At 41.9% G+C, this 25,008-nt stretch overlaps 1 protein-coding gene across 1 annotated transcript in view; it reads right to left on the reverse strand.

Annotated features, from left to right (window-relative positions):
- The window catches only part of LOC144480179 (serine-rich coiled-coil domain-containing protein 2-like), a 612,858-nt gene that overhangs the window by 74,226 nt on the left and 513,624 nt on the right, over nt 1-25,008 (reverse strand). The window contains exon 9 of the mRNA XM_078199331.1: nt 24,225-24,323. Within this exon, the coding sequence (XP_078055457.1) occupies nt 24,225-24,323 (99 nt within the window). The remainder of the gene's footprint in view (nt 1-24,224; nt 24,324-25,008) is intronic.

Below are 25,008 nucleotides of genomic sequence, written 5' to 3' on the forward strand. Positions count from 1 at the left end.
GCATTTTAATTGGAATACAAAATCTCGAGATTCTCAGTCTATGGACTCCTGATAGCTGCTGACAGGCTTGCTGAGTTTTTCAAGCATCCTCTCTGTTCTTGTCTCAGATTCCAGCATCCACAGTATTTTGTTTATTTTCCTGGTATAAAGGGGTTGTTTAATGAGGAAAGTTAGAGTAAGTTGGCTTCAGAATGAGATGTGATCTTATTGAAACATCGGATTCTGAGGGGGGCTTGACAGGGTGGATGCTGCAAGAATGTTCCCTCTCATGGGGGAATCTAGAACAAGGGGGCAAAGTTTCTGAATAAGGGGTCTTCACTAGGCTATGATCCTTATTTTTGAAAGTATGATGTATTTACATATTTGTATCGACTGTTATATTTATATGATATAAATATCAGAACAAACTGCTTAAAAATGTATTGCCACATTCCAAGGTAAAGGTGAGAAACAGACAAATCATCCTCACGGAGGTGTGAAGAGAGAGGCATGTGCAAATGATACAAATATTGGGGGAGTAGTGGATAGTGAGGAGGATTGTCAGAGGATACAGCAGATATAAATCGGCTGGAGACCTGGGCCGAAAGATGGCAGGTGGAATTTAACCCGGACAAATGTGAGGCGATGCGATTTGGAAGGTCTACTGCAGAAGGAAAGTGTACAGTAAATGGTAGAGACCTTAGAAATATTAGCATACAGAGGGATCTAGGTGTGCAGATCCACAGTTCCCTGAAGGTGGCAACTCAGGTGGACAAGTTGATCAAGAAGGCGTATGGCATGCTGGCCTTCACTGGTCGGGGTGTTGAGTATAGGAATTGGAAAATCGTTGCAGCTGTACAAGACTTTGGTTAGGCCGCATTTAGAGTATTGTGTACAATTCTGGTCGCCACACTACCGGAAGGATGTTGATGCATTGCAAAGGGTGCAGAAGAGATTTACCAGGATATTGCCTGGTTTGGAGGATAATGGACTATGAAGAAAGGTTGAACAAACTTGGATTGTTTTCATTGGAGCGTCGGAGGATGAGGGGGGGCCTGATAGAGGATTATGACAGGCTTGGATAGAGTGGGCGGCACGGTGGCACAGTGGTTAGCACTGCTGCATCACAGTGCCTGGGACCCAGGTTCGATTCCCGGCTTGGGTCACTGTCTGTGTGGAGTTTGCACGTTCTCCCCGTGTCTGCGCGGGTTTCCTCCGGGCGCTCCGGTTTCCTCCCACATTCTGAAAGACAGGTACATTGACCTGAACAGGTGCTGGAATGTGGGGACTAGGGGAATTTCACAGTATTAATGTAAGTCTTGCTTGTGATTAATAAATAAACTTTACTTTACTTGGATAGTCAGAGTCTTTTTCCCAGGGTCAAAGGGTCAATTACTCGGGGGCATGGTTGAAAGTGAAAGGGGGAAAGTTTAAAAAAGATGTAATGGGGCACTTTTCTCACACAGAGAGTGGTCAAAGCCTGGAACGCGCTGCTGGAGGAGGTGGTGGAAGCAAATTCTATGATGACATTCAAGTGACATCTGGATAGATACATCAAATAGGCAGGGAATAGAGGAATATGGTCCACGTAGAGGCAAGACAATATTAGATTAGAGAGGCATTAGTGTCAGTACAGACCTGGTGGGCCGAAGGGCCTGTTCCTGTGCTGCACTGTTCTTTGTTCCTATAATCCAGACACCAACCAAAAGTTGGAAGAGACATTAAAAATGCGAAGTAGTGGATATTGAAAAACAATGGCTGCCACAGACAGACACACCCAAACGCTCTTAGAAAATACACAATGGGTGAATTATTTTGAGGGAAGGCTGCTCAGCCACTAGAGAGAGATTGTAACTAACTCAGGTGGTGTCAAGAAAGTCCTCAGCAGAGGAATGAGGTGATGGCTGCTCTGTCCATATCTCTCCTTTGGAATAAGGAGTGTCAGCCTTTTTGAGAAGCCAACTCCACCAGAAGCCTATCTGCAAACCAAAATCCCATAACAATTACAACATCCTCTACACCCGACTGCATCCAAGAAACCAATTAACCCAAGTCAGCCACAATGCTTCAAATCTACACCTCAAATACAACCGAAGAACACTTAACCAAACATCTTTTATTGGACTCGTGAGAGTGTGCGCGAGAGTGTGCGTGAGAGTGTGTGTGTGTGTGAGTAGAGTGTGTGAGAGAGTGTAGAGTGTGTGTGAGAGTGTGTGTGTGTGCATGCATGTGAGAGAGTGTAGAGTGTGTGTGTGTGTGAGAGAGAGAGAGTGAGTGAGTGCGTGTATGTGTGCATATATCTGTGTGCGTATGTGTAACTGTACACGTGTGCGCACCTGTGTGTGTATCTATTTGCGTGCATGTATGTACATGTGTGTGGGCCTGAACTACTGCATGAGGGCCGAGTGCTTGACATGGCATTTTTATCATTTTTCTCAGGTTTAATGGTTAATAAATTTGATCTTTCTTTGATCCAAGAAATCCTTGTTTGACTGGCTCCTTATTGTTCAAAGCTGAGTGCATTCATGGTTGAATACATTCTGAGTCGGAAAAGGCATATCCTTGAGAAAAAGAAGCTTAAACCTTTGTTGTGATCAACCAAGGAGATTGACTAGAGGGGAACCAGTTCACCCCTTCTCACCTCATCGTAACAGGTCAGCCATTAGACACAGATGTGGAGGAATTTCTTCATGCAGAGGATAATGAATCTTTGGAATTCACTACTTCAGAGAGAAGTGGAGGCTGGGTCACTGAATATATTCAAGGCTGAATGACAGATTTTTGAATTACTGGGAGTGAAGGGTTCTGGGGAAACAGGCAGGAACGTGGAATTAAGGCCACAATCAACACAGCCATAACATGCTGAATGGTGGGCTAGGCTCAATGAGCTGAATGGCCCAATCCTGCTCCCATTTCCAATATTCTCAGGTTGTTATTTAAGTGAAAGATGTTTTTTTCTATTGCTGGATAGATCAGGCAATGGAAGAATCTTGGTTGATAAGTAATTTACCTGGAAATTCTAAAGGAAACAAAACCCAGCACAGTGCTGCTCACCACTGTAAACTCGAGGCGACTGGCAAAATTAATTTCTCTCATCAGAGGTACATCTCATTGGAGCCTGGATTCTGCTCTTGACTACGCTGACTATAATAGAGCTCCAGGCATGAGAACATCTCTCATAATGAAGGCTCGAGAATAAGAGTAAGCAATTGAGACAAAAATCAACAGTTACACAATTCCGAGCAGTTGAGATATCATGTATATGGTCTTCTGAATCCCTCAATTGCATTAATGTCAAGTTAATCTTTCTATTCCTCTACAAACCCAGATAAGTAGTAATGAGAAAGCTCATTTGGCCTTTCAAATTAATCTGCCACAGAAATGCACTGCCTTCAAGCAACGTTTACCTATCCCAGAATTCCAAGTATTAATAATTCTTTGCTTGAAGAAATCTATGACACCAACCAGAGTTGGCCTTTCAATAATTCATATCTATGCCTGCGTGTCTGGCAGTTATTTAAGTTAAGATTGTGCTCCAGATGCTCCCAGGACCACATCCACTCCTGGCTTTGCACCATTTCCTTTTCCAAGGGCAGTGACAGTAAATAATCTTTTTTCAGGTTTTTGTTATTCTGACACAGCATGGGGAGTGCGCTGGAGCAGTGAAGCGAATGCCCTGCCCAATATTTCCACACTCCTCTCCAGGTGGTGTTCCCCATCCAACATGCTGCCTGCCCACAAATAACTGGGGCTACATCATCTGCTCGGCACATCTGGATTTGCAAGGATTACGCAGCATCTGCAGGGCCAGTGCTATCTGGATGCAAGGCGGCACCTGCATTCTCTCTTAACATTCTTTGATCAGACATCTGACTCCTTTGATCCAGGTGCTTCTGGTCGGCTCAGAATGTCTGAATATTTGCTAAAACATGCTGAGCAGATAGAGGGGGCAGACACTTACGCCTACACTGGCTGAAGAAGAAAGTTGCTGCAGTCTCATCTTGCCACTGGAGGCCCAGCTTTGCTGGGGCGGCTCGCTGCCTTACATCAGTAATAAGGTAAGCAAATGAGAGAAGTCTGAAAATATCACAGGGGCCAGCTGCAGTTTGTTCCAGCTTGTGTGCAACTGAATTCTATTTAATGTATTTTTTCATTTTCTTTCTGTGAACTTGTCCCTTGGGGAAATACTGCTTAGAACATCATATTTAATTTAAATATATATACTTCTGGCTGCCTTTCAAAAAGTTTGAAACTACTTTTAAATTTGACTTTAGGACATTTCATTTTTTAAAAATTCTCTTTTGATTGTTCCAAAATAAGAAAGACTTTTTTTCATTTATAATCTGCTGACATCTCTCAGCTATGTCAAAGCACTTCAAACGTGAATGAACTGTGTTCAAGTAGACTGATTACTGTTAGGTAGGGAAACACAGCAGCTATTTTGTTCAGAATGAAGTGCAGTGAGCAGTTTGTGCTTTTTTTAAAGTCGGGAATGTTAATGAGGACATTAGGAGAATTCCCCGCTCTTCTTTGAAGAGTGTCCTGGGATTGTCAATAGTAACTGGAATCAGCAGACAGGACCTCGCTAACATCTCATCCACTCACCGGTGCCTCGAATAATGCAGCACTCCCTCAGTCCTGTGCTGGAGCATCAGCCTACATTACATTCCTGCCTTTGGCTAGGGCTTGAACCCATAAGCTTGAAGCCAACTTGTCTGCAAAATAGGGAGGAGAAATTTGACGCACTGATGAACAGACACAGATGCACATCAGGTTGGTTATGCTGTGAGAATTTAAAATCAAGAACTCAAAGGAAGAATCCTACTTGATTTCACCCATCACATTTTCGTCATCCTCTTGCCTACTAAGCTAAACTTTCCCCTAATGTTCAACACTCACATTAACCTGCACTGTCCTCGACCTCAGCTTGTCTACTCACACTCAAGACTAAGGAAGGCCATTTTAACTGCCAGTAACTAAAGTGAACTGGTTGAGGGTAGAAAATGGGGACAGAAATTTTGGTAACAAGGGAATGAGTGCAAAGCCTTTCCAATCACTAGATAGGATGCAGGAAATATTACTTTTCATTGTCCTTTCAAACAAATTTAGAAATGCTCATATGCAAGATGGGAATCACATTATATAGGAAATGTCACTGCTTCATAGAATCCTCTCAGTGCAGGAGAAGTCACTCGGTCCATCGAGTCTGCACTGACTTGCCGACAGAGCATCTTACTCAGGCCCATCCCCTGCCCCATTCCCTTAACCCCACGCACTTATCCCACTAATCCCCCCAGTCTATACATCTCAGACACTAAGGGACAATTCAGCATGGCCAATCCACCTAACCTGCACATCTTTGGACTGTGGGAAGAAACCAAAGGAAACCCACATAAACACCGGGAGAATGTGCAACTCCACACAGACAGTCACCCAAGATTGGAATTGAACCCGGGTCCCTGGCGCTGTGAGGCAGCAGTGCTAACCACTGTGCCACTCTATCACGCAGCTTTCATGGATAACTGGGCAGAATTAGATGATGCAATCTCCAAAACCAGTACTTCTCAGAATCTGAATTGAATTGATTTACTGTTGTCACGTGTATTAGGATAGAGTGAAAAGTATTGGTTCTTGTGAGCTATATAGACAAAACATACGGTTCATAGAGTACGTAGGGGAGAAGAAAAGGAGAGGGTGCAGAACATAGTGTTGCAGTTACTTTTTGAGTCTACAGTGAGCTTAGCTTAATGTGCAATTGGACTATTCAAAAGTCTGATGGTAGCAGGGAAGAAGCTGCTCTTGAGTTGGTTGGTACGTGTTTTCAGACTTTTGTATCTTTTTCCCAATGGAAGACGGTGGAAGGGAGTATGCCCGGGATGCGAAGGGTCCTTAATTATGCTGGCTGCTTTTCCAAGGCAGCGAATCTGTGTGGGATACACACCTGCAAATACTGACCCACTCCTGGGGCATCCCCTATAAAAACTGACAGGCTCACAGGAATGCCTGCCATCACAGGCAGATTCCTTATCATTAGTAAGAGATTCCCATGAGACCATAAAACATAGGAACAGAATTAGGCCACTCGGCCCATCGAGTCTGTTCCACCATCAATCATGACTAATTTTTTCCTCATCCCCATTCTCCTGCCTTTTCCCCATAACCCCTGATCCCCTTATTAGTCAAGAACCTATTTATCTCTCTCTTAAAGACACTCAATGACCTGGCCTCCACAGCCTTCTGCGGCAAAGAGTTCCACAGATTCACCACTCTCTGGCTGAAGAAATTTCTCCTCATCTCTGTTTTAAAGGATTGTCCCTTCAGCCTGAGTTGAGCCCTCGGGTTCTAATTTTTCCTACTAGTGGAAACATCCTCTCCACGTCCAGTCTACCCAGTCCTTGCAGTATGCTGTAAGTTTCAATAAGATCCCCCCCCCTCATCCCTCTAAACTCCAATGAGTACAGACCTAGAATCCTCAACCATTCCTCATACAACAAGCTCTTCATTCCAGGGATAATTCTTCTGAATCTCCTCTGGACCCTTTCTGGACTCCCTGCTTCTGAAACACTACCACATACACAAACAGTGCTCTCATTGCGGGTAACAATTAGTATACAACAACAGAAATAATGTTAAGTTAAACACAAAACTATGCAAGGAAGTTAGAAAAAAAAAATCATGGACAACAAACTTGAAATCTATACCAAAAACACCAGCAAAAGTTTTGGGAACCAATATACTGAACACAAAAAAATGTGGCTGCTGGGAGGATATTTCCCGCTTGGGGGGAATCTAGAACTAGAGAATTAGGAGAAGGAATTTCTTCTCTGTGAGAGTTGCTCATCTTTGGGATTCTCTTCCCCAGGAGGAGGCTGAGTCATTGAATATATTCAAGATCAGAGATGCCGGCGTTGGACTGGGGTGGGCACAGTAAGAAGTCTCACACCAGGTTAAAATCCAACAGGTTTATCTGGAATCACGAGCTTTTGGAGCGCTGCTCCTTCATCAGGTGAGTGCCTGGCACTCACCTGATGAAGGAGCAGCGCTCTGAAAGCTCATGATTCCAAACATATTCAAGGCTGAGATAGATTTTAGGTGAGGGGAGCAGGCAAGAAAATGGAGTCAAGATCACAATCAGATCTGCCATGATCATACTGAATGGCAGAGGTGGCATGAGGAGTCCAGTGGTCTACTCCTGTTCCTATTTCTTATCTTCTATTGTTCTAGAGAAAAGAGCCTCAGCCTGTTCAATATTTCTCAATAGCTGCAATCTCAGTTCTAGCACTATTCCTGTGTATCTTTGCTTTCGTTTTCTCCAGTGCTTCTATATTGTTTTTATAGAATGGAGAATGTGCAAAGTGCTCTAGGTGCAGTCTGACCAAAGTCCTATACAAGCTCAACATTGTCCTCAATTCCAAACTCCTAGAAACAAATCCCAGTGCTTTGTTAGAATTTTTATTTGCTTTGCTGACCTGCTGTCCTTCCAGATTCTTTTGCTCTTTGAACCCATTTGGTTTCTCATTTTCCAAGGTGGAGGTGAGGTTTTGGTTTTTCTTACTGAAGTTCATCACCTCATTATCAGTATTAATGTTCATTTGCTCATTAACTGCAAGTTTTCTAATATTTTCCTGTGGAATGGTGTATTCTTTCTTAATGTTAGCTATACACCAGTTTGGTAGATTTTGATTGGGTTATTTTTTCTGAAGTCCAGATCATAAATTGAGTTACAGTGCTCCCAATGCGGATCCTTGTGGAACACTGCTTCCTACCTTCTCTCAATCTAAATAACTACTCTTACTCTTATAGTCTGCTTTCTTTTTTGAAAGATTTGCTATACATTCAACTATTTGTCCCAAATCCGTGTGCCATAATACCTTATCATGAGCCTCCTACATGATACCCTTATCAAAGGGCTTTTGAAAATCTAAGCACATGACTAGTATGTTACCCCTTTTTAACTCTGTTTGTTAGCTATTCAGAGAATTCTCAGTTTAGTTAAGCATGCCTTTAGTCTTCTGAAATAAATCACATTGTCTATTTTCCCTTCTCATCACTTATCAGGTTGACTGCAGTGACTCACCACCTTCTCGAGGGCATTAGGGATGGACAATGAAAGCTGGCTGAGGCAGCGATGCTCACATCCCGTCAAAGAAGTTTTAAGCAAAGCTTATTTTAGTATAGATTCTAGTATTTCTCCGAACAGTAACAGTAAGCGGAGTCTATATTTCCTTCAGCTGTCTATTATTCCTCTGCCACTAACTCCTCTTGCCTGGAAATTCTGTGTATATGAACTAATGCCTCTGCCATCTCCACTCATTTCCATTAATATGCTTGGGTGCATACCATCCAGACCTGGGATTTTATCTTTTTTAATCTTGCTAGTTTTTCAATTATTTTCTCACTCTTTTTGATCTCAAATGCATTAATCTTTTTAAACTCCTCCTCCAGTGAAGTGTTTGTTTCATCAACTTCTTCAGTAAAAACTGAGGTGAAACAGTTACACAAACATCTGTTGTTTTCCTGTCATCATCCTTTTACATCTGTGTAACATGAGCATTGCTGAAAAAGAGACATGCTGTTGAAGCTTTTCATCTTGCACTCAACAGGACAGATACCATCATGCCGAATTTCAAAGGGAACAACAATTTATATTACATGAGAAAAGGGTGCTGAGTGGTTGGAAAGACGAATGTAATAAGTCAGGGGTCTCCAGACTTTTCAGTACGAGGGCCACATCGTATATTTTACACATTTTCGGGGGCCAAAGAAATAAATTTTTTATAAACGAATGAATAAAATTTAAATGAATGAATAAGTTTTATTTGGATCATCTTTGTAATCAGCATGATATGATTTAGAACAAAAGAAAAATGTGACAATTACAAAGAAACAATGCCATGCTTACACTGAGTAATGATATATAATGAGTAAAAATGTCAAACATTAGCAAATACTGACAAAATAATCAATTACTTAACTGCAGATGAGAAAAGCAGGCTATTCATTTTTTAATTAATTTTATTTTACAAATGTTTACTTGAAATGAGAATTTGCCCAATTTTGTGGCACCCAATAAGAAAAATAAACACGCCCCAAGAAAGAACTTCAGTAAAACAAAGCAAAGAAATTCAAAATAAACTTGAACCATTAATAAAGGTCGAACGAATTAAAGGTGATTAATTTGTCTGGGGCAACACTGTCCTATAATTTTACAAAACTATACTGCGGGCTTGCGGTGGACTGAAAAGATTGAGTATGTGGACTTTAACAAAGAGATTGTGCTGGAATCTTTGAATGGCATCAAGATAGATAAGTCGCCGGGTCCAGATGGGATGTACCCCAGGTTACTGTGGGAAGCGAGGGAAGAGATTGCAGAGCCTCTGGCGATGATCTTTGCGTCGTCGATGGAGACGGGAGAGGTGCCGGAGGATTGCGGATGTGGTTCCTATTTTCAAGAAGGGGAATAGGGATAGCCCAGGAAATTACCGACCGGTGAGTCTAACCTCAATGGTTGGTAAGCTGATGGAGAAGATCCTGAAGGACAAGATTTATGAGCATTTAGAGAGGCTTAGTATGCTCAAGAATACTCAGCACGGCTTTGTCAAAGGCAGATCGTACCTTACGAGCCTGGTGGAGTTCTTTGAAAATGTGACTAAACACATTGATGAAGGGAAAGCGGTAGATGTGGCTTATATGGATTTTAGCAAGGCGTTTGATAAGGTTCCCCATGCAAGGCTTCTAGAAAAAGTGAGCGGGCATGGGATCCAAGGTGCTGCTGCCCTGTGGATCCAGAACTGGCTTGCCCAAAGGAGGCAGAGAGTGTGTGTAGATGGGTCTTTTTCTAAATGGAGGTCGGTCACTAGTGGTGTGCCCCAGGGATCTGTTCTGGGACCCTTGCTGTTTGTCATTTTCATAAATGACTTGGATAAGGAAGTGGAGGGATGGGTTGGTAAGTTTGCCGATGACACGAAGGTTGGTGGGGTGTGGATAGTCTGGAGGGATGTCAGAAGTTACAGAGGGACATAGATAGGATGCAAGACTGGGCGGAGAAGTGGCAGATGGACTTCAACCCAGATAAATGCATCGTGGTCCATTTTGGCAGGTCAAATGGGATGAAGGAGTACAATATTAAGGGAAAGACTCTTAGTACATGAGGATCAGAAGGACCTTGGGGTCCGGGTCCATAGGACTCTAAAATCGGCCCCGCAGGTGGAGGAGGTGGTTAAGGCGGCGTATGGTGTGCCGGCCTTTATCAATCGAGGGATTGAGTTGAGGAGTCCGGGGATAATGATGCAGCCATATAAGACCCTCGTCAGACCCCACTTGGAGTAGTGCTCAGTTCTGGTCGCCTCATTACAGGAAGGATGTGGAAATGATTGAAAGGGTGCAGAGAGATTTACAAGGATGTTGCCTGGATCGAGTGGCATGCCTTATGAGGATAGGCTGAGGGAGCTCGGTCTTTTCTCCTTGGAGAAATGTAGGATGAGAGGAGACCTAATAGAGGTATATAAGATGTTGAGAGGCATAGATCGGGTGGACTCTCAGAGGCTTTTTCCCAGGGTGGAAATGGCTGCTACGAGAGGACACAGGTTTAAGGCGCTGGGGGTAGGTACTGGGGAAATGTTAGGGGGAAGTTTTTCGCATAGCGGGTGGTGGGCAAGTGCAATCGGCTGCCGTCAGTGGTGGTGGAGGCAAACTCAATAGGGTCTTTTAAGAGAGACTCCTGGATGAGTACATGGGACTTAATAGGATGGAGGGTTATAGGTAGGCCTAGAAGATAGGGATATGTTCGGCACAACTTGTAGGGCCGAAGGGCCTGTTTGTGGTGTAGTTTTTCTATGTTTCTAAAACCTTCAGATATTGAATCCAAAGCCCAGAGTTAAGGTAATTTCAAAATGGGGAAAATATCTACAAATGGCATCATCATCACGTGTTGAACATCCTTTGAGAGTCGGGATGTCAACATTTATCTTAAACTCTAGAAGCAGCTGGGACACCCACATCCAGACTTCACATCCACTTTCAGAGAGATGTACAGCTTATATAGAGAGTGCAAAGATGTGTTACCAAGAAAATAGAAGGCATGAAGGGAATATCTTATGAGGAGCGTTTAAGAATTCTTCGATGACAATCTTTAGAGAAGGCTGATTTTTGATTTAGTTGAAGTTTATAAATTGATACATGGTCTTACTACCTCTAACCCTGAAAAGTTTTCCTCTTAATTACAGTATTTTATGTCGTCATCAGTATAAAGCACAGAAATTTGGTTCACGTCTTGATATTTGCAATTTTGTTTTCACGTAGATACTTGGATTTCTTCGCTTGATTTTGGTGTCAATGCTAAAAATACAGTGACTTTTAGAAGACTTGTCAGAAACATAGTGCGATTTTTATGTATTGTCTGCTGTTGCTGTTCTTGTTTTTAATATTGTGCCTATGTGCTTTGCACTATGTGACAATAAAGATAAGTAAATAAATGGTCAGGTATAACACACATGTACAAAAGTTGCTGAATGTGGGTTAGATACTCAGAATATTATGTTTTATATCCAACAAAACTCAGGATTACAGCAGAAGAATGGGAGATTGAGAATAGTTAATGAAAGTCATTGGTCTGTAACAACAATATCAAAAATCAAGCATTGCTCTGACAAAGCAGGAAAACAGCTGAGAAACCAATACATCTGGCAGAGGCCATGTTTCAGAGGCATATGGACACTGAGAGCATGGTTAAGCAATGGAATGAACATACAACAGCATTAACGCATGCACTGGTCCCAATCTCAGAACCTGCTCCAGCCAATCTGGTTCCCAAGCATTCATGGAATTTACAACGTAAAAGGGGGTCATTCAGCCAATCTCACTAACATTAGCGCTCAAATAACTATCCACGGGATCTCATTTCCCTGCCATTCAGCCCATTAAGTCCTTGTTGGCTCTTTGAAACATCTATTCAATCAGTCCCATTTTCTGCCTTCTTTCCCTATTGTCCTTTCAAGTATTTATCCAATTTCTGTCTGAAAGTTACTACAGAATGTCCTTCCGCTAATCTTTCAGGCAGTGAATTCCAGTTCATAATAAACACATTGTAAACACCCTTTCAAATATTGATGGAGTATGGATGTTACAATTGGCATTGATTAAGAAGGGGAAAATAGAGTATGAAAGTAAGCTAGTGGGGAATTTAAAAACTGATAAGTATGTAAAGAGAAAAAGATTGACAGAATTGAATGTAGGCCCCTTACAGTCAGAAACGGGAGAATTCATAACGGAGAATAAAGAAATGGCTGAGGAACTAAATTCATACTTTGCTTCTGTCTTCACAAAGGAAGACATGAATAATGTACCAGAAGTGCTGAGAGAAACAATTTTAGTGAAGAGCTGAAGGAAATCAGTATTAGTAGAGAAATGGTTTGGGGAAGTAAATGGGATTGAAGGTGGATAAATATCCAGGACCTGATAATCTTCATCCCAGAGCACTGAAGGAAGTGGCCCTAGAAATAGTAGATCCACTGATGCTCATTTTCCAAAATTGCTTGGACTCTGGAATGGTTCCGACAGATTGGAGGATAGCTAGTGTAAGCCCGCTATTCATAAAGGGAGGTAGAGAGAAAATAGGGAACTATAGACTAGTGAGCCTAACGTCAAAAGTAGGGATATTGCTCAAGTCCCTTATCAAGGAATTCATAGCTCAGCATTTGGAAAGCAGTGGTATAATCAGGCAAAGTCAACATGGATTTACAAAAAGAAAATTGTGCTTGGCAAAACTACTAGTAGGGTTGATCAGGGAGAACTGGTGCATGTGGTTTATTTAGACTTTCAGAAAGCTTTCAACAAGGTTTCACATTGCAGACTACTATGTAAAGTTAAAGCACATGGGATTGTGGATGGTGTCTTGAGATGGATAGAAAGCTGGCTAGCAGATAAGAAGCAAAGAGTTGGCACAAATGATTGGCAGTCAGTGACTAGTGGGGTTCTGCAGGGATCTGTGCTAGGATCCCAAATGTTCACATTATATATTAATGATTTGGATAGGGAACTAAATGTATTATCTCCAAATTTGCAGATGATACAAAGTTGCGTCGGAGGGTGAGCCGTGAGGAGCATGCAAAGATTCTTCAGCGTGATTTGGATGGGTTGAATGGACAGGCACATGCATTGCAGATGCACTATAATGTGGATAAATGTGAGGTTATCTACTTCAGTGGCAAAAATAGGAAGGCAGATTATTATTTGAATGGATGTGAATCGAGGGAGGTGGATACTCAGCGAGACCTTGGTGCCCTTGTGCATCAGTCGCTGAGACTAAGCGTGCAGGTACAACAGGCAGTAAAGAAGGCAAATGGTATGTTGGCCTTCATAGCGAGAGGATTTGGGTATAGGAATAGGGATATTTTGCTGCAATTGTATATGGCATTGGTGAGGCCACACCTGGAGTATTGTGTACAGTTTTAGAGTCTTTATCAGAGGAAGGATGTTCTTGCTCGAGAGGGAGAGCAGCGAAGGTTTACCAGGCTGATTCTTGGGATGCATCTCTGTCAATGTGAGGAAAGACAAAGTCAGTTCGGATAATATTCACTGGAGTTTAGAAGAGCGAGAAGGGATCTCAAAGAAACTTATAAAATTCTAGACTGAATTCTAAATTGATAAAGCATTTCCCAATGGTGGGTGAGTTCAAAACTAGGGGTCATAGTTTGAGGGTAAGGGGTAAACCTTTTAGAACTGAGATGAGGAGAAATTTCTTCACCCAGAGGGTGGTGAATGTGTGGAATTCACTGCCACAGAAAGCAGTTGCGGCTAAAACATTGTGTGATTTCATGAAGAAATTAGATATAGCTCTTGGGATTAAAGGGATCAAGGGATATGGGGGGGCGGGGGGGGGGAGATCAGGATATTGAATTTGATGATCAGCCATGATCAAAATGAATGATGGAGCAGGCTCGAAGGGCCGAATGGCTTACTTCTGCTTCTAGTTTCTATGTATGTATCAAATCACTCAGGATTTGGAAGAGGGAAAAATCGCCTTCACTGCCCTTCTGGAAATTGGTAATTTTAGGGGTTGGCAGGATGTAGTTCAGCTGGAGATGCTGCATCTGGTCAATACTCGTGAATGTTCCCGCAGACTGATGGCCACCTAGTCCAGCGTCACCGCGTGAACCCCATCCACAGAAACACATCACCAACAAGAAGCCCGAGAAATGGAGAGAGGGTGGAGAAAGGAACAAGAAAGCTGCTGAAAAAGGACACGTCTCAAAAACGTGAGATTTTTAAAAAACATTGTTCATGTGATGCGGCTGTCGCTGACTGGGCCAGCATTTATTACCCATCCCCGAGGGCATTTAGAGTCAACCACATTGCTGTGGATCCGGAGTCACAGGTAGGCCAGACCAGGTGAGGACTGCAGATTTCCTTCCCCAAAGGATATTAGTGAAGCAGATGGGTTTTTTTGCAACAATCGACAATGGTTTCATGGTCATCATTAGACTTTTAATCCCAGATTTTTACTGAATTCCATCTACTATGGCAGGATTTGAACACTGGTCCCACAGCATTATCCTGGGTCTCTGGATTATTAGTCCAGTGACAATACTACTTTGCCATTGCCTCCCCTAATGTAGCAGGATCTTCTTCATGACTGATTGAAAATGCAATATCTAGTGTTTTTTTCAGGAAATGAATGTTTCTAGTCATTGAATATCCTGGTTTGTGATAAATTGTGCATCTACAATAATTTTGACAGCTGCAAGTTGAAAAAAAATTCATCATAAGAATTTACATTAAAGCTCTTGATCTGTTGCTATTTAGGAGGAGGAAACGGAATCCTTTTATAGAAAGATAGATAATGTGGCAATCTGTTAAGGCTGCAGTTTCTCAATAAGAAGCTCTGTCTTATATTTCCAAGTTTTACAGAACCGTTTTCTCTCTCAACAGATTCACAACAACTTTCATAAGCTCCATAACTAATCAAAGCTGACCCCTGGATGGAATTCTGTGTCCCAAGGACAAACAATTACCCCAGTTGCAGTAATCCATTTACAGGATTTATCACATCTGTGCTCCAATAGCACTTTATTCCGAATTGGTGAAAAATAAACCTAGACCAGAGATATTAGCAGCGAAAGCAGATAAAATATTTATGGCATTACATGAAAAATGGAAGCAAACCAAATTCATGACAACAATCCAATGTAAACAGCAACATCTATAAGGAGCTAATTTACTATTTCCATCTCCTCTCCTGGGCTGTGAAAGCAGTCTGCCTGATTTGTGAAACAAAATTCATGATAAAACATTATAAATAAAGGACTGCTCTCTCCAGTATAATATTTCAGTCTCTGAGTGCTATCCTAAAAGACCAATAACTTGCAGAGCCTCTGCCTTTCAATATCCTGGCTCTAAGCCATGAAATTTCACCCAGGGACCAAGCAATAAATGAGATATTCATCAATTTGAGCAAGAGGTGCATTAAATACATTCTTATGATCCAATTAACAGAACAGATTGGCATGTCAATATTCATTTTCTGATTCCAATACAGCAACACAACATGTTCCCAAATCTTTCCCAATGCCAGTGTGTCAGAAGATACCGGAGGAAGATGTACTTTCCCCAGGATTCTCCCTTCTGAAGAATTCTGCCAATAAAGACATACTTTCAATGCGCAATACCTAAGCTATATAGGAATCGTTGTGAAACAACAGTTTGTATTTACATAGCACCTTCAATATAATAAAACATACCAAGGTGCTTCAAAGGAACATTACTAAATAAAGTTTGACACTGAGCCATAAATGGAGATATTAGGATGGTCAAGCTTGGTCAAAGACGTCGTTTTAAGCAGTGTCTTACAGCGGGGGTAGTAGTGAGACAAAGGGAGGGAATTCCAGGGCTTGGAGCCTCGGCCTAACTGAGGGCATGGTCACCAATGGTGGACGATTAAAATTGCGGATGCGCAAGAGGCCAGAGTTAGGGGAACACAGAGATTTTGAAGGTTTGCATGGCTGCATGCATTTAGAGATGGAGAATGGCAAAGTCACAGAAGGATCTGAAAACAAGGATGAGGGTCATTGTTGGAGCCAATATCGGTCATCGACCACAGGGAAGCTGATGGACAATGTTACAAAGCCATAAGTGGATGGCTTTGCTGATGAAGTGATTATGGGATTTGAGTGTGTCCTGGCTCAGTCTCAGACAATGAAGAATGATGAAGTCAATGGGTAGGAAACGGAGTGCGCAGCAAGGACTGAAGACTTATAGTTCCCAATATTCAACTTCAGGAAATTGCTCCTCATGCAGGATTGGCTAGTATTTATTCTGTCATCTAAAGGAAAAATGGAGGCGGTGGTGTAATGGTATTGTCATTGGACTAGTAATCCAGAGACCCAGGATAATGTTCCAGGGACAAGTGTTCAAATCCCACCACAGCAGAGTTTAATTTTTAAAAAATCTGGAATTAAAAATGTAAAAACCTAAATGGTTCATCAGAGTCCTTTGGGGAAGGGAATCTGCCATCCTTACCTGGTCTGGCCCCGTCCAGATCCACAGCAATGTGACTGACTCTTAACTGCCCTTGGAAATGCCCTTCAGTTCCAGGGCAATTAGGAATGGGCAACAAAACTGCTGTCCATGAGATATTGTGAAATCCTCCCAATAACAATTTATCTGTTTAGTGACACAAAAGTAACAAACATATTGCCGTGTATAAATACACGCTGACGTCAGACTTTCCCAGAAGGACATCTTTAGCCGGAGCTACCCTGTGCATTGTTAAAGAGTGCATGTTTAAGTTTAAGTATATTTATTAGTGTCACAAGTAGGCTTACATTAACACTGCAATGAAGTTACTGTGAAAATCCCCTAGTTGCCACACTCCGGCACCTGTTTGGGTACGCTGAGGGAGAATTAGCACGGCCAATGCACCTAACCAGCACGTCTTTCAGATTGTGGGAGGAAACCGGAGCACCCGGAGGAAACCCACGCAGACACGGGGAGAACATGTAAACTCCACACAGACAGTGTCCCAAGCTGGGAATCGAACCGGGGTCCCTGGTGTTGTGAAGCAGCAGTGCTAACCACTGTGCCGCCCATGTGCATGTATGTGAGAAGCTGATGATGCAGTGTTCTATTAATTGCGGGTAGGTATTTTCCTGCAGCTCCCGGTACATTTTCACGTATTTCACTATTCTATTTCACAAAGCCTATTCCAACATCCAACGATTCACTGGGGTAATGAAAAAGAGAACAAAGAACAAAGAGAACAAAGAACAGTACAGCACAGGAAACAGGCCCTTCGGCCCTCCAAGCCTGTGCCGCTCCTTGGTCCAACTAGACCAATCGTTTGTATCCCTCCATTCCCAGGCTGCTCATGTGACTATCCAGGTAAGTCTTAAACGATGTCAGCGTGCCTGCCTCCACCACCCTACTTGGCAGCGCATTCCAGGCCCCCACCACCCTCTGTGTAAAAAACGTCCCTCTGATATCTGAGTTATACTTCGCCCCTCTCACCTTGAGCCCGTGACCCCTCGTGATCGTCACCTCCGACCTGGGAAAAAGCTTCCCACTGTTCACCCTATCTATCCCCTTCATAATCTTGTACACCTCTATTAGATCTCCCCTCATTCTCCGTCTTTCCAGGGAGAACAACCCCAGTTTACCCAATCTCTCCTCATAGCTAAGAAGACCCTCCATACCAGGCAACATCCTGGTAAACCTTCTCTACACTCTCTCTAACGCCTCCACATCCTTCTGGTAGTGCGGCGACCAGAACTGGACGCAGTATTCCAAATGTGGCCTAACCAGCGTTCTATACAGCTGCATCATCAGACTCCAGCTTTTATACTCTATACCCCGTCCTATAAAGGCAAGCATACCATATGCCTTCTTCACCACCTTCTCCACCTGTGTTGCCACCTTCAAGGATTTGTGGACTTGCACACCTAGGTCCCTCTGTGTTTCTATACTCCTGATGACTCTGCCATTTATTGTATAACTCCTCCCTACATTATTTCTTCCAAAATGCATCACTTCGCATTTATCCGGATTAAACTCCATCTGCCACCTCTCCGCCCAATTTTCCAGCCTATCTATATCCTGCTGTATTGCCCGACAATGCTCTTCGCTATCCGCAAGTCCAGCCATCTTCGTGTCATCCACAAACTTGCTGATTACACCAGTTACACCTGGCTACAAACATTGCATCCATTGGGTTTGGAGAACAGGTCTATTCTACCTCCCTTCCTCACTGAGTATCCCGATATTGAACTGCAGCGTGGCTGAATTTTCTTCAAGATATGTCATTCTAAACATGCTGCTGCAATGGCTCCAACAATGGAAGAAGATGACAAAATTCAAAATATGACTCATATTTAGTGGTTATCAAAACTCATTAAAGCAACATATTACACAAAATAAAACAAACAATCTCAGAAGGCAGTGGATGACATTAAATAACAATACTTTTGGCATTGCTGCTTTTCCCAGGATCAAACTTCATATGTTCTGCAATAACAAAGTTTTCAGAAATAATTCAAGTTTGCTTTTTTCAAATCCGTTCTTTTCAGGTCCCTCTGAACTTCTGCCAGGCCCCTGCACACACTTGTGCGCGAATAAGGCACTTTCCACTGGAAAGCAGGAAACTCCAGAACTTTATCCTGGATTCATTCGCATCATGGCAGCTTATCCAATATCAGGATTTTAACACGGAGGATGTCATGGGCACAATCTGATGTGGTGCAGCGCTGCCAATCAGTGGCATTATATACCAGCACTGCAACAATTAGCCTTAGTGAATTACGTATTAAAATTCACGGATAAAAGGCTGGTGGTTTTACAAGCAGCTTGGGGTCAAAAAAATAATTATTGAAAAAATTGGTCTGGGAACTGGTGTCATTTTCTACTCCCAGTCAGATATTAAACACATTGCAGGATTTATTACAAACTGGTAAATAGCAGGCATAATGTCAAGAAGCACTTTACAAAACAGACCAACTAACCTTCTGAATAGGAAAGTGCAGAATGAAATTATGATGCTGAGATTAAAGAATATCACAGACTCCAGTGAAAGATAAAGTGGATGGGTCAGATGGCCTCCCTAATCAGTACTTAGTCACTATTTAACTGCGTATCATCTGAGAATCAGCAAAAAATGGCACAACTAGATGCAGAATGTCTGGTCTATGGTACAGAAACTCAAACTAATATATTTCTTCTAAAACTTGTGGAAAGGCAAATCTGATTGGTGCTATTCTACAATCTAATCCCTGGCACTTCTCAATTGAGTTGAAATTATAATTATTGCATTGTACAAGATTTGGTAGATTGCCGCATTAAACTATGTTCATCCTGAAGGAGCTGCCACATTTCAGCCTATTGTTTGTGGAGTGAGTTGATCTCAGATGGGAATCCGGTGGTGAGGTGTTACCGTGTCCTCAGCATCTTGGGATTAGACACAGCTCCTAACCTGTAATCATTACCCAATCACTCTGACTGGAAAATGCTCACTTAATATTGGATTCAATATTGATGAGCGTCAGGATCTAATGGACTACTGGCACAGAATGTCTGAGCTACAACAACAGGAATGGATATATGAGCACTGGGTGGAAAGAATCATGTGGGCCATTCATACTCTATCCTGAGTCAATATCTTGGGTGTGGGAGAAAAGATGTACATAAATCAGAGAATAAAACAAAAAGAATAAAGCAAAGAAAATAGTTTTCACCCATGGACAGCTCTTTGTGCACTGTTAATTAGTAGCTATTTTCGTTGATTTTTAGGCTCCACCCTTGGTTGCCAGGTCTTCCGGCCAAGAGTCTAGGGTCTGGAATTTTCTTCCTAAGCCTCACCATTTCTTTCTCCTCTTCAGGTTCCTCAACTCTTTGACCTAACCTATCTGACCAAGCTCTTGGCCATTTCCCCGATAAACAAGGGAATCAAAGAAGGGGTGGATGGGGACATGGAATTCGAAACACAAAGAGATCACCCATGATCTTATTGAATAGCAGAACAGGTTTAAGGGGCCGAACGGCCTACTTCTGCTCCTATTTCACATGTTTGCATAATACCTCTTTACATTGTTTGGTGTTGAATTTTGTTAACATTCCTGTAAAGCACCTTGGTGTGTTTTACTGTATCGGAAGGTGAGAGAGATATATATATCTCTCTATTATATATAAGAACCCTCCTGACATTAGCTTGAGCGCACTTTAACAAATCATTGCTTGGCAAAGACAGACACCTCTCCATAGTCAATTCTTCACATTTTTAGCAATGCTAATCAAACAGAACGTAAGCATTGGCCAAGATTGCTCATCACTCTCTCATCGTTTAATATTCATAGAACATCTGAGATCTTAGAATGTACTTGTTGGAGAGAAGCAAAGTAATGATTAGAAACCACCTTTCCTTACCAACTGGATAATGAAACTCATAATCTCTACAATCTTGAACAAAAACAAACCTTACATGGAGAGCGCAAACAGGTGTTTTTATTATTCATTCTGTATTTGAATAATTAGGCTGGATTGGGAAAGAATCCATGTGTCTTGTTTGTATTTTCCACATGGTTTATCTCCATGGGACGAGGTGGCTGTATCAATTTCGTTCATTCAGGCAGAAATTCAATTAGTTTAAAATCGTATTCACATTTGAACTGTGGCAACAGCTAATTAACATAGGTACAGAAGAACTCACTGCCTCACAGATTACTCCTGAGGATCTGAGTGAGGGGAAGGGATAGAGCATAGCCAAATCGCCAAGAAATTTGTTGTGAAATTGATGGTGACAGAAAAAGCCTGCGCTAACAAGACATAACAAGATGTTGGCATCATTTTCAAAACTACCTTCCCAAAGTCAAGGGAGCTCAGTGTTAGCAACAGTGCAAATGGCATGAGGTGAGTCAAACCCACAGACCCTGGATTTATCATCATTGTAAATGACATTCCCCCAATCAATCGAGTTACACAGCCTGTTACTACACTGTTGTTCAACATCTGAAAGGTGGGTTCAGATCCAATGGGATGTTATCCTTCCTCTCCCTCCTGTCTGGCAGGGACCAATGTAAGGAATTTTAAATCAACTCTTTGTAGACCTGACACAGCCCAAAATGCTTAGAATTCAGCACAAATTGACAATTAAGAAGTCATAAGAACAGCTGCTATGGGAAAAGGCAACAATAAATCACACGGAAAGATTGGAGAACTGGGTTTGGTTCAAAAAGTATAAAATTTTATGCTGCATGAATATTCGTGCATATCACACAAAGACCAAATACCACTGACCACTAACCACATGCCACTGACTCTCTCCATTTACAGAATTGCTTCACTATTCCGAATATCATACCCCCTCAATCATCTAAACAGATATTGATCCAGTTCATGCATAAAAATATTAGTTGAACATGAATTCATTTATTTTCTGTTGGATGCTCCATACATCTATAATTCTACAAATCTTTAATCTTGCTTGATGCTTGCAAATGTTCATTATGAATTCCATGCTTCATTACCATATCGATAATTTTAATTGTTCTAAAATCTTGTGCACGCTCCCCCCATTTCATATACAGTGAGAGTAAGTTCCGTTGCCTGAGTCAGATGAGAGAATGGCGCTAAGGGAGTTGTTATTCAGAGAGCCGGTGCAGACATGCTGGGCCAAATGGCCTCCTTCTGCACTGTAACAATTCTGTGATCCTAAGAGTCTCTTAATGACATTGTCCTCTTCAGGAAAAAGATGATGATAATGTGTCTTCTTTAGATAATCGAATATGCTGCAGAAAAGAACCAAGTCTGGAAAAAATTATGGCCTGATTTAAAAAATAAAAAAAACGCTTAGGAATCAAAGGTTCTTAATGGAACCAATCATGAGTCAGACCAACATGTTTCTACCCCAATCATTCCTAATAAAGGATGGGTTAATAGGATGCACATTAGCTGGAATGCACAAGTTGAAGAATTTGCTTCTCTATAAATTGGACATGTGTAGACACGGCTATAGGTTACGGGTGTCACAGCTCCTCAGAGAGCTGCGGGGGGAAACGGAAAATGATTCTAGAACGACCTCAGTAGAAATTTAATCAATACAGAATCCTCCTCATGCATATTTTATATTTTAAAAATAAAATTAGGATTATCTTCTTATTCCTGATAATACAACATTTAAAATGTTTATGTACCAGACCCTGTATCCAGACACACATCACTGCAGCACTCGTGATAATATTACAACGTGATCCTATATGTATAATTTCAAATACAATAGCAAACTCTTTTTTAATTAAGATAAAGGAGACTTTCATTTCTTTTTTTTTAGCATGATAATAAGGCTGCTTTGGAATGTTTCAGGTTTTTCTTGCTGCCAATTTAGACCAATCGAAAATATGCAGAAATCAAGTGAGAATGAAGCAAAGAATATTAATAAAAAATAAATTCACTGATGAAACACTGTCTGATAAAAAAAGCAATGGAATTAAAATGAAAATGACCATAGTTAGAAAATGAAAGAATCCAGATTTGAACTCAACCGTAACTATTTGCTGTCGGCTGGCTTTTAGTTTGTGTCACCTTATGCCGATTTTTAATGTGTGCTTGTACATTGCATAATGTCATGCAGATGGGTTCTCTCACTCGGGCCACTAGCATGGCTGACGCTGATCAGGAGGTGTGAAGCAGCAGCAAATGGTGCCAGCAAAGCCTGAGAAAGCTGGTGTGTGGTAGGAAGCAGCTGCAGGAAGAGGGGAATGGGGGAAAGAACAGACAAGGAGAATGGCAAGTGGACAAAGGCCGGAATGGTCAGATGGGTATGTCTGGGGCGGGGGAATGTGTATTAAGGTCAGATTTATGGAAGAGGTGGCACTGAAAAATATATAATTTCTCATCAGGAGGGATGAAACCTAAATCTGCTGATGAGCTATACTAGAAACAGGAGTAAGAGTAGGGTATCCGGCCCCTCAGGCCTGCTCTGTCATTCATGGCTGATCCCCTATCTCAATGCAATATCCCTGCTCTCTCCCCATACCCCTAGACACCGTTAGTGTCTTGAAATCTATTTCCTTCTTGACTATAGTGACTTGGCCTCCATTGCCCCTGTGGTAGAGAATTCCACAGGTTCACCACCATCCACCCTCTGAGTGAAGGAATTTCTCCTAATCTCAGTCCTACTCCATATGCTGAGACTGTGACCCCTCATTCTCGACCCCCAAAGCCAGAGGAAACAACTTTCCTAGTCTGTCCGGCCCACTTATAACTTTATGTTTCAATGAGAAGGCCTAATTGACCCAATCTCTCCTTATACAACAATCCTGCCATCCCAGGAATGACTAAAATACATACCTTAACCTTAAAATTACCGTCAGATTAGATTTTTTCTGTAAGCTCAGGCACTGTACATCATTCTATTAATTTATTACTCATCATCGTATTAACTCCTTTGAAGTGGATGGAAATGTCACAGGAGATGATGAGAGGGGAAACCTGTCCAGGAAGTGTAAAATGCACGCTACATATGATATTCAGATATTTATTTTTACACTCATAGTTTAATAAGGTATTTCAAAATATTACGGTCCAGATAGGAAATGCGATTATGAGAACCACCCATATTAGCTGAACGACTGAACCTATTTGTGCCTTAACTTTGAACTTTTTGTACAATTTACTGTTTTCCCTTACTAACATACAACTTGTTTCATGGAATGGTCAACATTCTGATGCAATACAATGTTAGTCTTTGTCAATGCAACTTTTAACACTAAGCAGAGTGATACCTTCTTTTGGAAAATTTGCCCAAACTGCTAGATTTCTAGTTATAATTCTCCCAACTTTCACCTAATTATGAACACATAATTATACAAACTTGGCTGGAAGAAAAATGACCGTTATTTAGTAACACAATACTTCCTGTTATGTGAGGGTATTCAACAAACACGGCAGGAGAGGAAGGAAGAAGTTACGTTTGCAGTGAAAACCTGGACTTGTCTCAAATGAAACAAAGTCTAGTGTAAGTAGCCAGATAGCAGAACAATTAACTATTAACTCTCCTAGTTTTAAAAGAATATGTGCATTTTAAATATTCTCTCATACACGTGCCAGCATTAGTGACTTAAATGTTGCTAACTTTTACCTTGTGTTATTTTCTCCTCAGAATGAAGATGCAGGACAGGGTGAGATTATGGAGAACGAGTGATAAACAGAAAAATGACTGAAGCAAGCAGCTGAAATGCAGGAAGGTCTGGAAAAATTTGACTTACATAAATTCCTTTATTGACTGTTTGGGTGGTCTTATCAGCATTTGAAAACGCTGGTCCTTTTGTGTCAGAATTTCCTTTCTGGCAATTACATCGGATGCTCTGCACACAAAAACAAGATGGAATTGATCAGTAAGGTCTATTGTAGACTTAACAATCACATGAAATAATTTCAACTTCTTTTGCTCCCATGCAACAAAGCTCATTTACCCCTGATCCCCAAAAGCCCCAATTAGAAAATGTTTATCCTTCTGTTCAAATCCCTCCATGGTCTCACTCCTCCCTTTCTCTGTAATCTTCTCCAGAGCTACAACACTCTGGCAGCACTGTACTCTACCAATTCTGGCCTCTTGTCCATCTCCCCACATGGTAACATGGTGGCATAGTGGTTAGCACTGCTGCCTGACAGCTCCAGGGTCCCAGGTTCAATACCGGCCTCAGGTCACTGTCTATGTGGAGTTTGCATGTTCTCCCAGTGTCTGCGTGGATTTCCTTCGGGTGCTCCGGTTTCCTCCCACAGTCCAAAGATGTGCTGGTTAGGTTGATTGGCTGTGCTAAATTGACCCTAGTGTCGGGGGGTTAACAGGGTAAATGTGTGAAGTTGAAGGAATAGGGCCTGGGTGGGATTGTGGTCGGTACAGACTCGATGGCCTCCTTCTGTACTGGAGGGATTCTATGATTCTATTGGAGGCTGTGTCTTCAGCCGTTTGGGCCCTAAGTTCTGGTATTTCCTCCATAATCCTCTCACTTTTTCTACCCCTCTCTCTCCCGCTCATTATAATCCACC

Source organism: Mustelus asterias, chromosome 28, assembly GCF_964213995.1.
Source record: "Mustelus asterias chromosome 28, sMusAst1.hap1.1, whole genome shotgun sequence".
NCBI classification, from domain to species: domain Eukaryota; kingdom Metazoa; phylum Chordata; class Chondrichthyes; order Carcharhiniformes; family Triakidae; genus Mustelus; species Mustelus asterias.